We start from the raw sequence: 22913 nt of genomic DNA, 5'->3' as shown, positions 1-22913 counted from the left end.
CAGACAGATTTGTAACATGCTCTTACTTTTCTGTACTGACACTAACAGGCCTGAATATTTCATGTGGACAGTCAGTTCAGAGCTTTATTTTTAAATAGACTTGGCAGCCTGCACACCATTCCCAGCTCTGCAGGGAGGCCCAGGGAGGGGGATTCATGGCACCAGCTTCACCTGCTGCTCTGCAAAACTCATCTGGGACCTGGTGGAGACTTGGCTCCATGGAGAGAGCCAGGTACAGCCCCAGGGTGCTTTTGTTCACCCCTCTCCATCTGCCTCTCTCCATGTGCTCGTGCTACCAGGATGAGAAGCAGCCGGCCACCACGCTTCTGGTGGGACCCCGGCACGGCATCAGCCACGTCATCGACCTGAAGACCAACCTCACCACGGTGCTGTCAGAGTTCAGCAAGGTCAGCAAGATCCAGCTCTTCAGGGAGAACCAGGGGGTGGCCCGGGTGGAGACGAGCATCCTGGATGCCAAGGTAGGCACTGAGGACAGGGGCTGGTGTGGAAGCTGTGGGTGAGCGTTCAGTGCTTGCCTTTAAGGCGTTCAGGACACAAGTTTGCATGTTGGAGCATCTGCTTGGAGATTTCCAGGGATTCAAAAGCCCCTTTCACGTTGCGGTCACAGGGTACCTGCTCTGTGGTGTCTCCCCTGCCTGTCTGGGTCCTTGTGCCATGGAGGCAGGGACTGACACCAAGGGTGCGTGGTGCAGGTGTGGTGGCATTCTGGCTGTGGCCCAAACACCTGCCCAACAGTTGGAGCAGGGTCCTTGGGGCAGATGGGGGTGACACAGGAGGCAGGACGTTGCCTCTGCTCGGGGCTGGAGAGGAGCAGGCCATGGCCACACCTGGGATGGATGCAGGTACCGGTGGGGTTTTGTGCATTAGCAGCGCTTGTGGAACTTGTCAAGGCATGCAGGATGGTGGAATGAACTCAAAATGACAGGACGAGGAGCGTCAGGCTCAGAGTGAGAGAAGAGATTGCTGGGCATCCCTGGGCATGAGTGTCACTGGCTCCAGTAACACATCCCCTGGGTGTCTTGCCAGCTGCCTCTGTTATCCTCTCCTTCAGCCCACGGAGCAGTGTTACCACTCCTTGGCGTACATGCCCTTCTGGGCCCTGTGCTTTTACCATCCTGCCATCCCCTGCTAGTTGTTGCGTGGTACAGCGCTAGTTCTGGCAGTGGATCCCCATGGTCTGGCCCCACCACCTCACCTCACCCCTTGCAGTCTCTTGTCTCTCTTGTGTCCCAAACCCTTCAGAAGGACTGTCAGCAATACAGTAAGAAGTTTAGCGACTTCTTTAATGTCTGGTCCAGCAGCCACGAGATCCTAAGGAGATCTTCCACTGGGCTTTGCTCAGGTTTTTAATAAGCTAGGACATGTCTCTGTCAGAGTCACCAGCAGATAGCTGTGTGCCTGCCCCAGGGCATCCTCAGTTTCACTGCCTCCCCATGCCTAGCTCTTCCCTGCCCCATGGGGAAGGACAGAGCTGAGAGGCCGCAAATCTGACAGATAAATGCCAAGCCTCAACCTCTCCTCCCAGCTTGAATTCAACAGGCCAGAGTTAGGATTGAGTTTGGGCTAAATTAGACAGGAGCTGTGCTTGGCACAGGCTGCCTCATGTCATGAGGCACAGTGGATCTGTGACCACTGTGGGCCACAGAAATGCTGCAGAAGACAGGGTGTATCTGCACAAGCCCTCTGAGCCTTTGGCCGTAGGTTAGTTTTGCTGACCCCGCATTCATCCTCTTTCCCCTGAGGCTGATGAAGTTGGGCAGCTTTGCGGGCTGCCTCCACATTTCTTTGTCTCCTGTGAGGTATCTAAGCCTCAGCCTCTCTGCAGCCCTTTCCTTGTGCTCTGTATTTCAGCCATAGCTTTGCAGATGTAATCATGGTGGATTTGCTTAGGATTCTCCTGCTGCCTCCTCTCCTGGTGGATTTTAGCATTTCCTCCCACCAGGCTCATTAATTCCCCCATGTCTGTTTTCCTGCTGCCTCTGTGCCTGGTCCTGTAGCTCTGCTGAACTGCAGTTACACCCCAGTAGCCTCTGCCAGAGCCACACTCATCCTCATCCCCTCTGCTTCAGCTGTTGCCTCCAACAGCCTCAGCAGTGAAGCCCTTTTCTTGCATTTGTAATTCAGTGGGTATTAGGTCACCTGTAATATCTGTAATATCCCCTTTTCTTCTCACTGAGGTCAGTTGTTGCCCAGGTGAAGTTCTGCTATCCTGCTGTGCCTGTCCCTACCCTTCAAAACCCTCAAACCTCCCCTCCTGCAGCTGGGGCAGGGGGAAGCCCTCCCTGCGCAGCCCCTCTGGCTGCTTAGAGACCCACCAGGTCTCTTCCTTGCTGCTTACAGTGCCAGTATAACCAAGGGCTGTCGTCTGCACCGTGAGCGCATGGTTCTCTTGGTGCCTACGCCCCTTGGGTATGTGTGTATAAATCACAATATTAATACATTAATAATAGGCTGGTTAGAACCCCATGACTGACTGCTCATCGCTCACTGCAGGCGCTCAGAGCGTGTTCTTGCTGCCACGTTGCTCCGTGGCCATCTCGCTGGCAGCAAGCACCACACAGGGGGATGTGCAGCATCAGGTCTGCTCCCCGCAGCCCCACTCGGCCCCGGCAGCACATTGAGCTCACGGTGGGGTGCACGGGCCCCTCTGGTGCTGCGTCCCCCTCCCTGGCACTGGGAGAGCAGCCGTCCCCCCTGGTGCGTGGCTGAGACTGGCCACAGGAGTGGCAGATTGGCTGGAGGCTGAGGGGATCCTGACGTCCAGCTGCTATAAATTAGGTGGCAATTCCCACAAGGCTTCTCCACAGCTCCTGCAGTGCAGCTCCCCTACAGCCCTGCTCTGCAGCAGTAATTAGCTCCCTGACACCACCAGCCCTTTTCTGCTGGAGGAGCAGACTTTCTGCTGCGCTCCCTCTATCCAGCCTCCCCATTGCTGGAGAAAAGGCAGCTCACATACAATGTTCTGCAAGCACATACGCATGCACAGCAGCTTTATCTCCCTGAGACGTTCCAGGCAGCTGCCTACAGCCACCGAAAGCCCCTCTGCCTGCCTGGAGCGGAGTAAGCATCCCATTTGTGAATCTCAGCAGGCTCAGCAGCACCCTGCCAGTGCAGAGGCTGCTGTTATCTGTCTTCATTTAACCGTTATCTAAAGGGCTGGGCTTTAAAGCCAGAATGTCTGCTCCAAAATGAGGCATATGCTAATCTTTCTCAGGACAGCGATGGATGAGGCAGACTAAGAAAAGCAGGCAAAAAGATCATTACCTCGCAGTGCTAATCTGCTCCCTGCAATTATTCTATTGCACTGAACGTGTCGCTGGCTACAGCCCTGGGTTGCAAATAAATCTGCTTCCGCTGTTGAGTCATAAACCATTAGAGGGTTGTGCTTGAAGTAGTGTCCTGACTGCTCTGGAGACCTGCGTTCAATCCATATCTCCCCCAAAGCCTGTCGGAGACCTGCGGATCGCAGAGCAGATGGGGGTGTCCCCCAGGGCCGTTGCAGCGTGATGCCCGGTGTGGGATGCTGGTGCTGGGGCAGCTCCGGTGCATTCCCCAGGTAACAGCGGGGATGCGGATGAGCCACCCTGAACGGGTGAGGTGTTGCCAGCCCATCACAGCTGCTCGCTGGGTTACTGTGGAAACGTCAGATGTTCGGTGACGGTTCAGGGATTTGTGCAGAAAAGCCATTTTGAATTTCTAAGCGCCAGGTTTATTGATGTCATGTAGTTGATCCTAAGGGTTAAAACAAGGGGGTCAGGTCATGGAGCAGCCATCAGCTGGGAGGTCTGCACACCCCAACCACACCATCCAGTGCCGCCCAAACCTCCTTATCTGCTGTTTGCCTGCAACCGCAGCCCAGACGTACCTGCCAGGAAGGAGCTGGGGAAGATTTTCAGGTAACAAGCAGACTTGAGGAGATTGTAAACAATTTGCATTTAGTTCAGGAGGATCTGAAGCAGTGTTTGTCTTATAAATTGTTCACTGGGTATTTAGTCGGTTTGTTTTGGAGCTTTTCCATCCTGGGCTTCAGTTTCTGTGCAAAACAGTGCATTTTTGATACAGACCCAGGGCTGGTGCCTCTGCTTTGCTTTCTTTAGCTCTTTGCCACTGTGAGCGTGGCAAGTGGGGGGCGAATGCTGGCAGGACCCCTTGTAGAGGAGATGAGCAACCTCAGCGCAGAGGAACAAAAACCTCCAGGCCACTGCTTCTGGGTCAAAGAAGGATTTTTATTCCCTGCAGTGTCCGAGGGAGCTGCTGGGAGGAGAGGAGCAGGTTTTGCCTTGACAGCGATGGAGGGAGCGGGGCAGGTTTGCTTGGAAATACTGAGAAAGTTCACAGCACGGAGCTGGGGGCAGGATGGTGCTTCCTCAGCCGTGCTGCACCGGTGCAAACATTTTGCAGGATCGTGTGGTCATTACCACCTGGAAAAGTCCTTTCTTTGCTTCTCCACTCTTCCTCCTGCACTCCAGGCTTCCTGGTGTTTGAGCATTGATTCTGGAGCTCATAGATTTGTGGGGATGGGGTGGTGGTGCATGGTGTCTCCTGTGATCTTTATGCGTTAAATGCAGATTGTCTCAGTGGTCTGGGGGCTGCAGCCTTGCATTTCCTGGGGGCTTCACCCTCCAGCTGCCCAGTGGTGCTGGGACCAGCATTTGAGTGTGGCCAATGCCCTTGCACCAGCTCAGATTTGGGCTTCCAGGCATGCATCTCCCCTCCTCCCCAGCCCAGGACTGCAGAGTCCTCTTCTACCTCCCAGCATCCCGGGAAGGGCCGTGTCAGCATCTCCTGCCCGGCAGCCGAGGCTGCTCCCCAGATCAGAGCAGCTCCTGACATCCAGCTCCACCAGGTTGCACCCCTGGCTATGCAGCTCCACAGCTACTCCAGAAAGAAAGGGGTTTTTTTCTTAACCAAAATGCCTTTTCAAATGGAGCATTTCACCTCTCTGATTTACACAACTACATGCCACTGGACTTTTTATTATTAACAGTGTTGACACTGGCAAAAAAATCTTCCGAAGCCTTCTGAATGGGAATGAAAGAGGAATGCTCGAGGGGCAGCAGGACCGCCTGAGCCTGGGCAAGTGTCTGCAATGCAACAGGATCTGTCCCAGGCTGCGCCTCGTCCCCACGCTGGGCTGCAGGGCAGGAGCCCACGGCAGCTGGCCCCTCACCAAGTACAATTCAATCAAAGGCATCGGAGTAATTGACTTCATGTCTCCCAGCGGGGCCTGCAGCCAGCTGGCACTTTAGCCGAGATCAAGACTCGACAGAGGAAAACAAAGAAGGAAAAATTAATTCAGAAGGGTCCTGGCTGCTGCTGTGCCTGGAATCTGGCTATCGATGTCAGCGTCCCCGGGGCCCCGATCTGCTTCCAGCTTGCCATGGAAATAAAAAGCTGCCGTGCACAGCTGGGGTGCAGTCTGCTCCTCTGCCCTGGAAGGAGCCAGGTCCTGCCCCACGGCCGCCTCTCCATCTCGCTGGCTTCCCGAGCCCTGCGGGACAGGGACACGCGGTGGGTGCCGAGCTTGGTGCCCTACGTGTGTTTGCCAAATTTTAAGCTGAAAATGGTGGACAGCCCCATCAAACTGCGAGGCTGGCATTGCTGCCACTTATGCAAGCAATGACTGAAGCCCGTTGAATTTCTCCTACACAAGGAGCAAGGCTTTGGAGTGATGAGGGACCTGAAGGCTCTAGCTCCCTAAGCTGAAGTCATCTTTATTTGCATTAAGCCATTCTGAAACACTGTCATCTCACAGTAGAGAGGGAGGGATCAAGATTTCCCTTGGCTCAGCACCTGGGACACAGTTTCCCCCTTGCAGAGCCTTTGTAGTGGGATGTAAAGCAAAGCAGGTACCAGCATGTGGTGCTAGCTCTGGTGTCACCCATAGCGCTGCCCACGGGCACCCAGGACAGGAGCCAGCCAGAAACACGAGACAGACAACATATGGAGAGGATGAGTTTCCAAGCACGCAGAGCCAAATTTGTTTTGCTCATTTAAAAAAAAAAAAAGCAAGCAGAACTTGGGCATCCCGTGCTGTGGACCTGAGCACAGCCTGATGGTGCTGCAACCTTGGGATTCCTAAGAGCTTGCTCCAACAAGTAGGAAACGTGGAGGATGCCAAAAGCACCAGCAGGCTCTGGTTATTAGAAATCCCCCAGGGAAGAGCACAAGCCATTTGAATAGCTGTGAGGGGGGAGATGGATGTCAGCCAGGGTGGCAGGTGCAGTGTGATGGGAAGGTGTTGGCTGGACCTGTCTGTGCCTTTCCCGGGACACAACAGCACCACGGCGGTGGAGATGAGGAGACACCTCCATGTCTGCAGCCATCAGAGATGGTTCCTCAGATCCTCAGGACGGAGGTGCCGCTGCAGAAACCTGAAGGGCCGCTGCTAACAAAGGCAGGAGGTTTATCGATCAACAAATGGGAAATAATGATCCTAATCACAAGCAGCCTGGTATTGATAGAGCTGAGTTAATAATGCTTAAAGGGAGGGAAAGAAAGGTCAGTGTACACGTGAAAAATTGACTGCTGTCTCGTTAGGCCTGGAAGCCTGTATTATTAAATACAAGCTTAGCAGTGCACCTCAAGTAAACTAGGGAACATAAATTATGTAAATTCATTTCCCACCTTTCTACTGTACTACATTAAAGGAAGCAGGGTGAGACTCAAAGTACATGATAAAGGAGGGAGATTAAAAGGAAATGCATATGAGCTTAAGGGTTATAGCATGCGTAGATCAGATCATAATTTAAATATAAGGACTCTTAAGATCCTGCAGCATAACCATGGCCATAAAATTCCTTCCAGACTTTCTTCTGTGAAGCCTTCACCTTTGTCTGAACAAGAGAATATTCTCCAGAAGGACATCAAGGTTTGATTTAAAGGCAGGGCATAATAGAAAAGGCACTATATCCTTAATAAGGTAATGGAAATCTCTTCTCTTATATTCAGTATAAATGTATTTTGGTTTACTTTCCAGAGAGATTGATTGCCAAGCAGGAAACTTTTAAGTGAAAAAATGTCGTTTTTCTCATTAGGACTAGAAAGATCTAGAAAACCGGTATGAGTGAAAGATCAAGACATCAATAATTTCAGGCTGCTATTATGCATTAGATGTAGAATGAGCATTCTCTTTAAAATTTGCTGCTTTTCATGTTGGCATATTACAAGTCAGAGATGAACCTTTACCTGTGCATCCCTCTGGGAATCTGATGTTTGGCATTTTTAGAGCAGTGGGATTATCCCAGTAAGTTTGTTTCTGTGTAAAACCAGCGAGGTATGAGTCTCTGCAGCTACTGCAGTGAGAACAAGCCGGTGGAGGAAGAGGATGGGCTGGTCGGCATGAGTTGTGGTGAGGGGATCACCTGGAAGGTCACTCAATAACTTGTTTTCCATCGGTGATTAACACCACATCCTGATTAACAGCTGGGAAAGAGGGACCGATGGGGTGGGCAGTAGGTCTTAGAGGAATGACACCGTTTTTGCTCCTGCTGCATCCATCCGTGCCTTCCAGCTGCTCACAGAAGTCTCTCTGCTCTATCGCACTGCCGGGTTTAGAAAAATGAAGATTCACACTCTTTCAGGTTGCTGCCTTTTTGTCAACTCTGGCTGAGGTTGAGCAGTGAGTTATAAAAATGGCAGAGAGAGGTAGGGATGTTGCATGAACCCCAGCCCCTTGGGGCCTAGGCCAGTGCTGACCATGGGCACAAGCATTTGCTGCTCCTTGCAGGAGGTTCCCAAAGCAAAGGAGGTCAGTCCTGCTCGCTGCAAGACACGGGTATCACAAGGAAGCCCAAAGCACGGATTACGGTCCTGTGGTGTTGTTACTTAGAGCAGCTCCCTGCAATGCTGCCCTGAATTTACTGCCTAAACCCCTTAGCAACATTATTTGACTTTCTTAACCGCTGCATGAAAAGCTTCCAATGTTTGCTCAGCTCGCCTGTGCCTGGTGGCCTCCATGAGATCTCATTTGCTTTGCCTGCGTGGAACAGGGTGACCAGCACTGCTGATGTCTAAAAATAACATCTCCCTTAGCTGCCATCCCTGACACCTCCTCTTTGTAGCCTGGTTTCCCAAGGAAACAAGACTGCTGCCATCGTGTTGCCTCGTTGCCTCTTGACCCAACAAATCACTTTCAGATCTGTTGGCCACGTTCAGGGAGATGGGGCAGCAGGGTGGAAGCCTCGAAGCTGCCCCTGAAGTGATTTAATCCCTAGTAACAATATTTGAATGCTCAACAATTAGAGAAGAACTCTCACACCATTTGCTTGCCACAATGTGAGAGTAATTGTTAAGACTCCTCACTAAGCCATGATGCTCTTTTTCAGAGTAAAGTGTTATGGTTAACCCCAGAATGCCATACACTGGCTGCTGGAAGCCATTCTGGATGCTGGGCTTGCTTGGAGACCTGGCAGGGAGCTTGTGGCATCTTGGCATGTTCCATGTGTTTTATTTGTAGGCAAGAAACACAAGTCGGGGTGGTTGTGTCTCAGTCCTGTCTGCCTTCAGGAGGATTGATCCAGAGGCTGCTTCTTGCCAGCAAGAACCTACAGTCCCATCTCTGGGAGCATCCTGAAGCAGAGGTATCTGAGCAAAGACAGAAAGAGGGCCAGTGCTGGTACCCAGCTGGGGGCACTGGGACTGCACCGCAGGCTGAATGACAAGCGCTAACAGGGAGGCAGAGACAGTCCATGACTCTGTGTCACCCAGCCATGGTGTCCCCAGGAATTAAGTGGTTACACAGTGGAAACTATTCCCCTAATTTTCTTTTTGAAAGGGAATTCTCAGCCTGCCTTGGCCTCTTCATTTAATCTCCTGCTAATGGACACTCGTCAGCCATTGCCTCCCTCCCCTTGGCGTTTTCTCTCTTTCTTGTTGCTAGCACACAAACCCTCGCTGCTGCATAGCAGAGGGGGGAAAATGTGCAAATGTCTCTTTATTCAACAGATGGCTTGAAAAACCCAAGAAGGCTTAGCCCTATGTAGAAGGCACTTGTTTTAAGGATGCTTCATATGGCAGAACTGGAACACACGATTTCCTTTCATCACCTTTTCATCATCCTTTCCATCACTTATATCAAGACTGGAGCTGGTGTCACACCCCTCACCTGAAATGACACGTTCCTGCCTCCTTTGGGCTACGTGGAGAATCTCTTCTCTCCTTTCTTTCTACATTGATACTTTTCCTTTGATCTCTGTCTGGTTTATTTTCTATGATGCCAAAAGAGCCTTGTCAAGCGGGCAGGGGCAGGGCCTCTCAGCAAAGCATGTTAGCTTGTCAGGTTATTTCTTTTCCTGCACAGTATCCAAGGAAGGAACTTCTTTACCCTGGCCCCAGGAGGAATCGGCCCCTGCCAGGGGCTGGTGTGTTTTGGGCAGAGCCACATGTGATGCCAAGGGCTGATGGCTTCACACCCAGATCTATTGCGTTGTATGCTCCAGAGTGGGATGTGCTGTAAGGCTGGGTCTTCCTTTGCCAGAGCTGGCTTAAAAAAGCAAGTGTTGAGCAGAGCACAGAACTGGCCAGTGGGTACCAGGAACCTCCTGTGGTTATAAAACAAGAAAACCAAAATAGCTGTGATGCTTTTCACGCTGCGTAGGCTTAAAGTGATTTTTAAAACAGGCTTCATTTGCCCTGCATATGGTAAACAAGTTCTTCTGAGTCCTGCAGCACTGTGAGCGTGCAAGATCCTGAGCATGGCAAGACAGGCAGCCTGAGCAACAGCAGTGGTTAAACATCCCTCTGTTGCCTCAGATAAACCCTGTACCTGAGTGCAAAGGTCCTTGAGGTGCTTGTGCTTTGTGCAAGGAGTGGATGAGGGCTAGAGCTGCCATGCAATAACTTTATTGAAGGCACTGTCAATTTTTTCTCCATCTCACGGGTCTCGCCTTGAGTGGTGCTGACACAGGCTCAGAGTGGTGGCTGGGGGAACCCATAATGGGATTTTGCCCCTTCTGCATCTTGCTGGAAGCAGATGTCTTAGTTATGGGAGGGCAATGTGGCGCCTACAATGAAACAGGGGTTGTGGCAGCAGGAGCCAGTTGCATGGGGGGGCCCTGCCACGCACAGCCCGTGCCCTGCAGGGCTCCCCCTCCTTCACCATCCTTGGAGGACTGGCGAGCAGGAACTGCAGCAAGGCGCTTTCTTGTGCAGAATGAGTTTGTTGGGTGACCTGGAGCAAGGACATGCACCTGGCTGTTTTTTCCTGTGTGGGTGCTAAAAATGCCAGCCAGCTCACCAGTTACACCAGTGCAAGGGCCCAGCACAACCCCTTTGGAGCCCTGGTCCACGTCGGCTGAGCCACGTGGCCCTCATGCGCTTTGCTCCTCTTGCCTTCCAGCCGCTGGTGCTGCTGATGGAGTGGCCTGAAGCCACCAACTTCGCCTGCCTGATTGCAGGCTACTGCCGGCTCCTGGTGGACTCCAAGAAGATGATATTCTCCAGAGCCCCCAGCCAGCCGCCCCCGCCTCAGATTATCAAGGCAGGTACGTTTCAGCCTCTGCTTTCTGTGTGAGACCCTCCCCAGCCTCCCTCCTCCTTCTCCTCCCTCCACCCAGAGCTCTGCAGCATTAGAAAGGAGAAGGGTTTCTCTGGCATCTCCCCTCTGCAGAACCAGCAGCCCCCTTTATAACCAGAAAAGAGGGAGCAGGGAGACAAGTCCTCATTTTGGATAAGCTCTGTCTTGCGGTGTCAGCTTGGGCCCTAAACACTCACTGCAAGCGTTGTCCTGGCAGCTCCTCGAGCAGATCCAGGAGGTGCCATTTGCAAAGACCTGTAATGCTGCCAGCTCAATGCTGGGTCCTCACAGAACAGCCTGTGCATTGCCGCAGGGATGCAGCACACGCTCCTTGGCCGGCATCCTGGCTCCAGAGAGCAACATGAGCGTATGGACTCAGCCAGGGACCGCACTCCTGCTGCCTACAGACACTGCTGCCTTCATCCACGGGGTGTGGGCTGCATGGGCAGCTCTGCAAGCACAGCTGCCCCACTGATTTCCTAAATCAGGAGGGAAACTTTGGTGTCCCGGCTGTTCAGGTGCCCAGCCAGATGCAGGGAGCAGATCTGGGCATTCAGGAGACCAGAACAGCTAAACGCGGGTTCTGTCCCACCAGGCACCGCTGCTCTGTGCCTTGAGGATGGATTGCAGGTGTCAGTCACCCTCAAAATGATGGATGATTCTCAAGAGTGATTTCAAACAAGAGCCAGCCATGAGCTACATTTGGTTGTTCCATGCGGGTGTTCACATCGAGTACATTTTGTATGCAGAAATATAGGATCAGTGGTTGGAGATGGGCAAGATACCAACCCAGCTGACTCTGGGAGGTGGCCCCTAGACCTCCCGCATGACACTGCAGCTCCAGAGAGCTGTGACAAGTTTTCAGTTTAGCTGGCAGTGTCAAAACAGCCTCCTCAAGATGGGACTAGCTGGGGGTGGTGGGAGGAGTGCCGAGAACTCACAGGGCCATTGGGAGAGGACTCGGTGCCTCTGAGGTCTAAGGACACAGACTTAGCACATGTGGGAGGACAGATTCACAAGAGGCATCAGGAAAGCATCTGCGGCGACCTCAGTGAATCCAGGGAAAGACCTGGAAGGTGATGTTGGCGTAAGTATAAGTGCATGGTTTCCTTTCGTTTCTTCAACTTACTGACAACTGTCACTGTGCTCTCTGCTCTGGGTGCCCTACAGAAACACGTTTAGTCACATTTGGCTATAAGTGAAGGGTGTTTCTGGCTTAACTGGCTATCATCAGAGTGGTCCTTCCCTGAGTCAGATCACCCTGAGATGGGCTACAGGGACACATGGGACACAGGGCTGTGGGGAGTCAGAAGAATGAGGTAGGAAGCAGAGAGCATCCCAGAACATCCCCAAGGGCTCAAAGGGATGCTGGCAGTGCCCGCAGTTGCTGGTCATTCAGGGGGTGTCTCAGCATGTGCGAGCGGTGCTTTTCCGCACTCTTGCAACAGTGATAATAGTGAGGATTTTTCCTTGGAGAGATTTTGCTTTGTGGCCACACTCCAAACCAACGCCAAAAGGGGCAGAAGATCTCACCCTTTTCTTGACAGTCTCTTGAAACCAATGTCACTCTGCAGGGAGCTGGAGGGAGTGTGAGGAGAAGTCATGGTGTGGGCAGGACAGTGATGGAGCAATGGATCCATGGTCTTTGTGTGAAAGAGCGAGCCCCTGTCTCAGTGGCCCGATCTGTCCTTAGTGGTGCAATGAAAATCTGACCAATGTAGCAGAACAGTTTCCCTGCAGACCCAGTACACTCAGCCCAGCTGCTCGGGCATCCTTCAGAAGCAGTGAATTTAGTGTGTATTGAGAAAACAAAGGCTGCTCACAGTTCTGGTCTTGCTAGGTCTGCAGGCTGAGCTGTCAGGAGCCGAGTGGATCACAGGGAGCAGGGACTGCTGATCATTAGCACATCTCTGCAGGAATGATAAGAAAGCCTCACTGGGATGAATCAAGTTAGCCCAGGCTTTGACTTTCCGGGCTGCAGGCAGGCTGTGCCAGGATCTTGTAGAATGCAGAATCAAGCCCTGGCCCATGCTTTTTGCCTCGATGAGAAGCACATCCATCTTCCCCAAGGCCCATTAAGACCTCCTGCTGAACAGCAGACAATTTTAGAACTGCACACTCTGCCCGGGTGCTGTCAGTTAAATCCATCTTTCCACATGTCCCTGCAGAGCCATATGCCAGATCCTTGCCCCGCTCCCACCAGCAACCATCGCCAGCCAAGGAGCTTCATGCTCTTGGTTGCGCTCTTGGCTCTTTGTCAGGACCTTCTGCCTCAGAGCATCCAGCAGCTGGGTTATGGATTTTAGAGTTTTGGGCACATTCAGCAACAGACCCCGGCTCAGCACGGGCAGCCAGCGAGGCTGTCTAAGCAGGGCATGACCCATCAGAGCTGTCTGGCTTTGGGAAGGTTCTGCTTTGGTCCATGCTGCCCCACCGCAGCCCAGCACTGAACACACGTCCCCAGCCACGGGAGCCTTGTGTTCCCTCACACAGCTGTCATTTCTGAGTACCGGCGTGTCCATAAATGAGAGAGATTGTTTTGATTGGGATTTTAGCATTGCAGGTGATGAACAGTATAACACAAATGTGTGTTTGGGGAGACAAATTGTCCAATTTGTTGAGCTAATGAATTTAATTAGGAATTATTTGATTTAATTTATACTCAGTAAGATGGAGCCTGGATCCCCCTGGCAGCCATTCTCAGCACAGCTGCACAATTCAACCTGTAATGCAGACAGATGTCCCTCCTGAGGGCTGGACCACTGGCCAGAACTTCAAGCAATATTCCAGCCACTTGCCTGGCACAAGGGGGCAATGGGAGGTTGTTGCAGCGAAGTGCTTAACAGCGCAGGGCTCTTTCAGGGCTGTCAGCCAGGCAGAAAGAAGACATTTTCCCAGGTAACTGAGGTGTATGGAGTCCAGCCCAGATTGGGGCTGGGGGTCGGACTAGATAACCTTTAAAGATACCTTCCAACCTAAACTATTCTATGAGCTGCATGTGCAGGACATTTCTTCCCACACTCATTACTGGCAGACAGGCCCAGCGGGTTGCAGAAGGTGGTTTTTCAAAAGACCATCCACGCGGCCTGGCTGTGCCACAGAGAACACGTGTGTCCCGCTGCAGTCTGAGGGCTCGAGGACACAGAGCACATGGATGCTTCTCCAGGGTGAGCAGGAGCCTCCCCATGCTGTCTTTCCGTCTCCCACGTGCTGCTGCTAATGTGCCTGTTGTGGTTTTGGTTTAGATTACATCAACGCACACAACCTGCACCGGCCTGCCACGGGAAAGAAAGAGAGCGGGTTGGTGGGTGGCTCTGCCGCCGGCGCCAGAGCAGACGGGTCTCCAGCTGCCAGGGCTTCGGACTCGGAGCTCATCAGCTTTTGCTATCTGCACATGCGAGAGCAGAAGAAGGAAAGAGAGAGCAAGACGGATATCAATGAAAACCTGATTTTTTTGGAGGAAAGTCGTCCCAGGACCAAATCTGACCCCACTTCCAAAAGCTCTGGCCAAGGCTACAACGGGGCAGGGAACGAGTACGACCCGGATGGCCTTGACCGAGACAGGCATGCGAGCAGGGCCAGGGCGCACACCATAGACACCCACCTGCGGAGCGACACCTGGCACTTCTACTGCGAGTCCTGCCAAGCCAAGATCAAGAGCCGGCTGGCCTCATGCAAGGGCGGCAAGCCCGGCAGCACCCGGGACAATATGGTGGACTTGATGTCGCTTCCCCCTCCCGGGAGCGATGAGGAAGAAGACGAGACAACATCCCTGCTCCCCGCCATCGCCGCCCCCCCTCCCGGCTTCCGAGACAACAGCTCGGACGAGGACGACCCCAAGCGCCGGGCGAATGCCCAGAGCCAGGAGCAGGGCCGGCACCTCTGTGGCATCCTCTACGATGAGATCCCTGTCACACTGATAGACAACGTGCAACCGCGGACTGTCCGAGACCATGCCCAAGAGCTGGACGATGCCCTGGTGTCTACCCTGCAGGCGCTGGAAGCTCTGGCTGCTTCAGAGGATTATACACATCCCCCACCACAGCAGACCGCAGGTATTTCAGTGGCTGTGACTTTTTCTTCCCTGTAGCCTTTCTTTCCTATGGTACATCCTTCCCTTTAGTCTCCTTCTCCCATCCTATATGTGATTGTGGAGCAGCTGCTGGTTAAAACTAAGCATCAGTTCCTCCCTGCTGTGACCCCACTCAGCTGGCGCTTTTGGCTCTCAGTCTCTGCAGCTTTCCACCCAGGTTTTGCAGCGTGTGAGCCCTTCCCAGGGCAAACCTGCTGCCAGATGGGTGTCTCTGGGACCAGCCTGCTGGCAGCACAGTCCTTGGTCCCTCTCCCCGCATTGGTTGCCCTACTCACTATGGTAGAGTAGCTGCTCCCTGATCTTCCTTCTTGCTCCAGACAAGTCCCCGTAGCTCTGCTATCACTAACACTGGAAAGCTTCCCAGGACCTTTTCCTGGGCCAAGAGCTCTTGCTGAATTGAACTAGCAAGCCAGCTCAGTGCTGAGAAGTGATCTCTCTTAAAACATTAACTCTTAGTTGCAGGAAGACGCTAAAGTTTCTCTGACGGGACGCCGTGTCCTGCATTCCTGGGACCCTCTTGCTGCATGGTTTCCCCTCTCCTCCATGTAGCAGTGTGGTGTGAGTGTTGTCGTGGGGTTTTCTTTGTGTCCCTCCTCAGGTCTTATTGTCCTGGCTGCCATCACCCCTGAGTCATCCTTGGATTCTGGCCATGAAACCAACTCTTCAGAGCTAACTGATGTCTCAGAGATGGTCTCTGCTATGAAGCAGCATCAGAATGCAGCCTACTTCCTCGCTCAACATATCAACAAAGAAAATCTCCTGGCCAGAAAGGACTTGCCTTTCCGAATCCAGAGCTGTGCTGCCCAGGCTGTGCTCACCTCTCCCTGCGCCCTTGGCCGCCAGGAGCCGAGCCCTTCACTGAAACCAGCTTTCCCTCACCAAAGCCGCCACCTTACCAACTGCAAGAGCAAACAGGAGCAGCAGCAGCATGCTGAGCGGAGCTACACCCTGGCTGTCCAGCCAGTGCTGACCCCCCAGCTTCCTGAGCAGAACACGGGGACTCCCGTCCCAGGCTCTGAATGCAAAGGCCACACAAAAGCTGCCTTTGAGGTATCTTTGCACGCCACAGCAGCCCTGAGCAGGGAGCAGGCACAGGATCTACAAGAGAAGATCCCCAAAGAGGTCCAACCAAGCTCCAAGCTTGTCCTGGATCAAAAAAGTGGTGAAACTCCAGCTATCATTTCAGCTGCTCTGCAGCAAGTGGCAAATGCAAAAAGCTCAGCTCCCCAAGTGGTCACGGCCTCAAAAGAAGACAAGAACATGAATGGTACCAGCAGCTGTGCAACAGCCAGCAGCAAGCCTTTGAAACTTAAAGGAGGTCCACAGACTGGAGAGACATTATGCAACTGTCAGCAGCAGCAGCAGCAGCTCTCCCCGCAGCAACACTGTGAAGTTTCTCCAAGTCCTAAGGAAGCTCATGGCAGTAAGGCTGAAGCTTTCCACCTCACCTCAGCAGGTGAGGAAATGACACCTGGTAAGACTTTTGCCTCTAAAAGCTACCAGCAGAAAGTGAGTAAAGATGCTCCAGGAAAAGCCACAAGCGGGGAGCAAAGTCAGAAGGCAGGTGGGGAAGGCACAACCCTTTTTCAGAAACACACAGCTCCTTCAAACCAAGGACAGAAAATGCAACAGGAATGTTCATCCAAAAATTTAAAAGCTGAGAGCAGCAATCCGCACTCTCCATCACCTGGTAGCACTTTCAGGACCACCAGTGAGGAACCCAAAGGGCCAATCCAGCTGGTGCCCAGATCTGAGAGCCTGCAGATCAGCACTGTGCCTTCCAAAAAAGCAGAAAAAGTCCTGGAGGTGACTCAACAAGATGCTGATGTCCCGGCTAAACCCAAAGCTCCGAAAGCTCCCTTCAGGTTGAGGAACCTGTTCTCCGCAACTTTTCCGACCCGGCTGAAGAAGGAGACAGATGAGCGGCAGGCCCAGCTGCAGAAGGTGAAGCAGTATGAGCTGGAATTCCTTGAAGAGCTGCTCAAGCCAAAGAGCAAAGGTGACCTCCCACCACAGGAGTATCTGCACCCCCCTGCCCCTGGGCGCTGCAGCTGCCAGCTCAGGAGCAGTCCTGTGCAAAAGGTCCCAGGGATGTCCAGGGAGCAACGCCGCAGCTGCGACTGCAAGAGGATTTGCAGGGGCGTGAGGCCACCCCCCAACCAGTTGGCCGTGCCAGAACTGGAGAGGCGAGGGAGGGATAAAGCTACCGATGAGCAGAAGCTGGCAGAAGCCATGAGGTTGACAAGCATGAGCAGCCCTTCCAAAGGCAAGCGGATACGATCCACAAGTTTAGAGTCCAGAGACTACCGGTCAGATCCAGAGAACGGCGTGTCCTGTTTGACAACGTGCACTTCCCAGGGGGAGTGCATGGGTGCTCCGCACTACAGGAAGCTCTTGCGTCGCTACAGTGTCAGTGAAATAGATAAGACTGATAGGACGTCCCTGTCCTCTGATTTCTACCAGAACATCTATACAGCCAAGCAGAAAGGCCCCCAGAAAGAGCCTGAGCCCAGCATCCTTTGTCCTGTTCTGAAGAGCAAAATCCAGGAAGCCTCTGGAATGGCTGAACCCTCCTACGTCCAGATAGCACAGGAGAAAAAGAACCAGAAGGGTTCAGCAGTGTTCTCTGTCCAGGAGGAAATGTATCCAAGTCCTGCTGAGCTGCAGGATGAAGACATGGAGGATGAGAAGTGCTGCTCCATCCGGTACTGCTTCTACTACAGGAAATGCGACGTTGCAGATGATGGGAGCGAGAAGGATGAGCTGTCCTACTCCATCCCCATGCAGATACTCCCGGGAATGAAGCTGGACAACCAGATGGTCCCAGTCATGAGCAGGACCCTTCAGGTCCTAGATGCAACAGCCTGCAGCAGTCCCAGTGACAGTCAGACCCAGGAAATAGATTTAAGGACCTCCACTTTTGAGGGGAGCTTGGCAAAGATCAACACCCTTCGAGGCCATGCCTACAGCTTTCCCAATGGGTTTCTGCAAGTGCAGCTGGACACCAATGAGCTCCTGACCATCTTGAGGCAGTGCGTGGTGAGCCCCGACGTCCAGGACTGCAAACCCTACATCTCCCAGCTGGCCGAGTACAAGAAAGAGCTCGCCCTCAAGTTCAAGGAGTTTCGGGCATCCTGCCGCCGCGTGGCAGCTGTCGACAAGAGTCCTACCCACATGCTCTCTGCCATCACAAGCAGCTTCCAGGTGCTAAGCAGTCTCATCGAGACATTTGTGAGGCTGGTGTACGTCGTGCGCTCGGAGTCCCAGCGCCAAGAGCTGCTCACAAAGGTGGAGGAAGTGGTGAGAAACTACACCTTCCTCCTGAAGGCTGCGGAGGAGTCCACAGCCAGAACGCTGAGCCACCAGCAGACGGTGGAGCAGCTCGCCCGCCAGTCAGCCACGGTTGCCACTGTCATGAGCACGCTCACACGCTCCCTCAAGACGCTGATCAATAAGTAAGCCAGCGACGAAAACCAACAAGCCAGTGTGTTCTGGGCCATGTGCTAGTGGTTCTCAAATCGCATAGGCCTGGTGAGGATGTGTCTCCACAGGCCCACATCTACGGGGGTCTGCAGTAGCCAAGATGCTCTTTTATCTCTGCAGAATGGATGGTTGTGTTGGTGTGTTTTTGAAGAGTAAACTCATGGCCTGTCGCAAGCTGTGCCACCAGCTTGTCAGGGGTCTCGAGCAGTTGCTCTGCTTGCTCTCTCATGCTGGCTTGTCAGTGATGGCACTTGAGGAGGCACAGTCACCCCGTCCCCACACTTGTTTGGTTTCATGTGGTTCTGAGCCTCACTTGTGCAAAGATCTGTGTCACGGTGTGTGGTGGGCCAGTGAGTTAGCAGGAACAGAGCTGAGATCTCCCAGCTTCACTTGGGCAGTTTGGAGCTAAACCAGTGTCTTGCCACGTGAACAGCAGTTCTGCCTCCAGGGTCTTCCTGGCCCACAAATGCAACGTGATCAGCAGCACAAGGGATCTCTGGGGTGCAGGTCCCTGCTGCTATGCTGGGGCTTGGGAAATAGTCCTAGCGTGGGCAGGATGCTACAAGCCTGGGGCAGGGCTAGGTCACCCCAGCAAGCTCTACTCTCACAGCTTAGGCAACAGTGCCCTAGTCCTGAGCACAGGTACTGCCCATGCAAAAGACGAGGGCTTAATGCATGTGAGCAGGAAGGATGCAGGGAACGACAGGCCTGTCTGGCCTCAGTGCCAGGGAGGGTTATGGAGCACATCATTTCGAGTGCTATCACACAGCATGTGCAGGACAACCAGGTGATCTGGCCCAGTGAGCATGGGTTTATGAAAGGCAGGTCCTGCTTGACCAACCTGATCTCGTTCTATGACCAAGTGACCCACTTAGTGGATGAGGGAAAGGCTGTGAATATTGTCTACCTGGACTTTAGTAAAGCCTTTGACATCATGTCCCACAGCATTCTCTTGGAGAAGCTGGCAGCTCATGGCTTGGATGGGTGTACTCTTCACTGGGTAAAGAACTGGCTGGAGGGCCGGGCCCAAAGAGTTGTGGTGAACAGAGCCAAATTCATTTGGTGATCAGTCATGGGTGGTGTTCCCCAGGTCTCAGTATTGGGGCCAGTTCTGTTTAATCTCTTTATCAGTGATCTGGACAAGGAGGTTGAATGCACCCTCAGTAAGTATGCAGATGACACCAACTTGGGCAGGAGTGTTGATCTGCTGGAGGGTGGGAAGGCCACACAGAGGGATCTGGACTGGCTGGATCAATGGGCTGAGGTTCAACAAGGCCAAGTGCTGGGTCCTGCCCTTGGGTCACAATAACCCCAGGCAGTGCTACAGGCTCGGGGAAGAGCGGCTGGAAAGCTGCCTGGCGGAAAAAGACCTGGGGGTGCTGGTTGACAGCAGCTGAACACGAGCCAGTATGTACCTAGGTGGCCAAAAAGGCCAATGTCATCCTGGCTTGTATCAAGAACAGTGTGGCCAGCAGGACCAGGGCAGTGATCATGTCCCTGTACTGGGCACTGGTGAGGCTGCACCTCGAACCCTGTGTTCAGTTTTGGGCCCCTCATGACAAGAAAGACATTGAGGTGCTGGAGAGAGTTCAGAAGCAATGAAGCTGGTGGGGGGCCTGGAGCACAAGTCTGATGAGGAGTGGCTGAGGAACCTGGGGCTGTTTAGCCTGGAGAACAGGAGATAAGGAGAACCTTATCGCTGTCACAACTGCCTGAAAGGAGGTTGGAGCATGGAGGGTGTTGGGCTCTTCTCCCAAGTAGCAAGTGATAGGACAAGAGGAAATGGCCTCAAGTTGCGCCAGGGGAGGTTTAGATTGGATATTAGGAAAAAATTCTTCATGGAAAGGGTTGTCAGGCATTGGAACAGGCTGCCCAGGGCAGTGCTGGAGTCACCATCCCTGGAGGGGTTTAAAAGATGTGTACATGTGGTGCTTTGGGACGTGGTTTAGAGGTGGAATTGACAGTGCCAAGTTAAGGGTTGGACTTGATGATATTAGGGGTCTTTTCCAACCTAAATGATTCTTTGGTTCTATTATATGATTCTGTGTTCCAATTCCTTTGCTGGATGGCTGTGTCCACGCTAGAGAGCCTGCAAGAATGCAGATTGATCTTTGACCATTGCAAGACAGAAGCAGGGCTAGCAGCTGGGAGGTGACCTCTTTCACACCATTCTCCAGAGGTCAGGTGCGTGCCTCCAAGGCTCAGCCCAAACCCTCTCCTCTTTCCTTTCACCATGCCCATTAGAGCTGAACCCCAGATCAGCTTTGTTGGTGAGCCATGGCTTGCCCCCGAGCCAGGCAGCCCTCCTCGCCAGGGCGTTGGGCTTCTCTTCCTCTCTCCACCACACTGACTGCCATAGAAGCATTATTTAGTACTGTGTGATGGTTATTTATTTGGAGTTGGGGTTTTTGGATTGTGTTTTTTTTTTCACTTCCAGGAGAAAGGTAAAATGATTCCTAATTGCTTCCCTTTGCACCACGAGGTTCCCCTCCTCCTTCCAGTCTAGCTTCTAGACCTGATCAATCAGACCACCTTAACTGATGCTTCACTGCACTCACCCACCCTCCAAAACAGAGCGCGGAGCTGAATGCAAGGTTGCACATTGCATTGCCCTCACCCTGCCACCCACTGCCCTTCCCACACGCATGGGGAGCGTGGATCTGGCAGGGGTCCCTGCGCCTGTCCCCATCGCACCCTCCACCGGCTGGAAAGGGAGATCGTGGCATCGGCCTCACGGTGCCAGGAGTGACACCAGTTGGCACACACAGCCAGCTTGCCCCAGCGCTTGGGGACGATCAGGGATCTCCATATGATTAATCGCTTCCCACCTCTTCTTATTTTTTTATCAATGCACACATCCAACATCTCTCGTTCTTCCACAGGAGCTATGGAAATGCACAATGTGCTTTTAACATGCGCGTCCTCTGCCGAGTGCAATAACCTCCCCTGGCCCGTGGCTTTGGGCCCCTTTGGCCATTGCTGTGGGCACAGCAGAGGGGATCCTGCTGTGGGGACAGCCTCCTGCTTTCAAGAACCATGTAGCAAATAGACGGTGGACGAGCCAATTCGGATTTCAGTCCAGGGTGGGCAAAGCCTGTTAGAATGCTGAAGGCTGACAGGGAGCCATGTTTTTCTTTTCCCCGTAAATTACCTATTACAAAACTGAGTTTCTTCGAGCTCCCTGTTAAGCCTGGATCATTCCTCCCTAAATCTCTCAGCCTAATACAGACGAAATTTTTTTTATTGCTTGTATATAGTATATATAAAGAAAAAAATATATATAAATTATATATGTACACAAATTTATGTCTTGTTTTACAAACAAGAAAGATTAAATATATTAATCTTACTATCCAATCTAGCATTTGTGTCTTTTTTTAAGAACTTTGTGGAAATGTGACTGTTTGTAGCTATACAAAACACTGCTCGTAAGCAAAACCCCCTGTTTTTGTTGCTATAGAAATGCACGTGTCTCCATACTGGAAGGGCACAGCTTAAGGACTCCACAAGGTCTCCAGACTCCACAGCAGTTAAGTGCCAGGCTATGGAGGAAGCCATGAAGCAGCAAAAATGCAGGTTTGAAATGAACTGTTTGACTTGGCACGGTTTTGTAGTGTTAATGGGTGTTTTGGTTTAATTCCCCTATGGGAGGGGGACACAGCACTGGCCCCATCACCACTGGCTCTGGGCACTTCAGCCATGCTGGGAAAGCTGGTCCTCCTGGTGCCCCAAAGCAGGGGAGAGCCAGGACGTGCTTTAACCGCGCTCTGTTCACCATCTCCTGCCCGATGCCTTTCGGCTGAGCCAGGCTGAGCACCCACTGACCAGCTCCAGCGTGTTTTCGGACACATCGCAGCTTCTGCCTGGCACTGGGAAGAGGTGACAGCGCAGGACCTGCCAGCGGGGCCTGATGCTTCTGCTGTCCTGTGGGACTGCTGTGGTGTGTCTGCAGGACGACAGCCCAGCAGAACTCTAATGCCAGACCCAGGGAGAAATCTGAGCAAGGCAAACAGTTTCCTAGCTACAGGTGATGTTTCCCATATCCGTTCCCTCTGGGGACATGTTTTGCCTGGCACGATGAACTGCTCTCTGCTTATCAGGGAGGAAGGCAGCAATCTGTGCCCATTATGTGCCCCAAAGCCTCCAAGAACTATAAAAGCCAAGTCTGATAAAGATCCAACACAAAAAACTTAGCAACTGGGTCATTCTCTGTACGGGGGCTGAATGTGTTGTCTAAAGCAAAGGCAGAAGCAGTGGAGACTCACACACGTTCTCTGTGCCTCCAGGCTCGTTATTTTAATCTGCATCACACCATTTCCCATGCTGAACTAACGAACGATGCTTGACATCGAATGAGACAAAACACACCTATTTATAAAGCTGGGCATGGATCAAAATAAATAGAAAAGCCAAGAGGAGGAGAGTGTCACTGCCGCAGCCGCCAACAGGCCCATGCTCGGTCTGCTCTGCAACTCTTAGGTTTTTTCTTTTCTTCATTAGGAGGCAAACTATCCAGAAGAAAGAAAATGTTAAATATGGAGTTCACTTATAATGCACTATGAACACGCTGCTTCTTACTGACACCACATCTATTGAAATGTTGTTGCTGCTGGGTTCAGACCTGGAGTTTTACTGAGCTCCTCCTGCTTGAGTCAGGCTTGCTGGCTCTGGTCCCAACACTGGGAGGCTGGCGGGGGGAAGCTCATCTCTGTAACACTCCAGCTCCACCAGCAACCCTGTGCATTGGGGCTCACCAGTAGCAGTGACTCAGTTTTGCCCATCTGTGAAGAGCGGGACTGA

General features: G+C 52.6%; 1 protein-coding gene across 8 annotated transcripts in view; it reads left to right on the top strand.

The window, feature by feature from the left end:
• FRMPD3 (FERM and PDZ domain containing 3) overlaps window positions 1-21470 on the top strand; it is a 57929-nt gene extending 36459 nt beyond the window's left edge. For all 8 annotated transcript variants that reach the window (XM_065077435.1, XM_065077430.1, XM_005511847.3 and 5 more), the window contains 4 exons: window positions 300-479; window positions 10361-10505; window positions 13783-14592; window positions 15229-21470. In XM_065077435.1, coding sequence (XP_064933507.1) covers window positions 300-479; window positions 10361-10505; window positions 13783-14592; window positions 15229-18089 — 3996 coding nt within the window. In that variant the 3' untranslated portion in view covers window positions 18090-21470. The remainder of the gene's footprint in view (window positions 1-299; window positions 480-10360; window positions 10506-13782; window positions 14593-15228) is intronic.
• The last annotated feature ends 1443 nt before the right edge of the window (window positions 21471-22913 follow it).

The sequence above is a fragment of the Columba livia genome, chromosome 12 (genome assembly GCF_036013475.1).
Source record: "Columba livia isolate bColLiv1 breed racing homer chromosome 12, bColLiv1.pat.W.v2, whole genome shotgun sequence".
NCBI classification, from domain to species: domain Eukaryota; kingdom Metazoa; phylum Chordata; class Aves; order Columbiformes; family Columbidae; genus Columba; species Columba livia.
The sequence above is the reverse complement of the archived record's forward strand: the minus strand, read 5'-3'. Positions and strand labels throughout refer to the sequence as shown.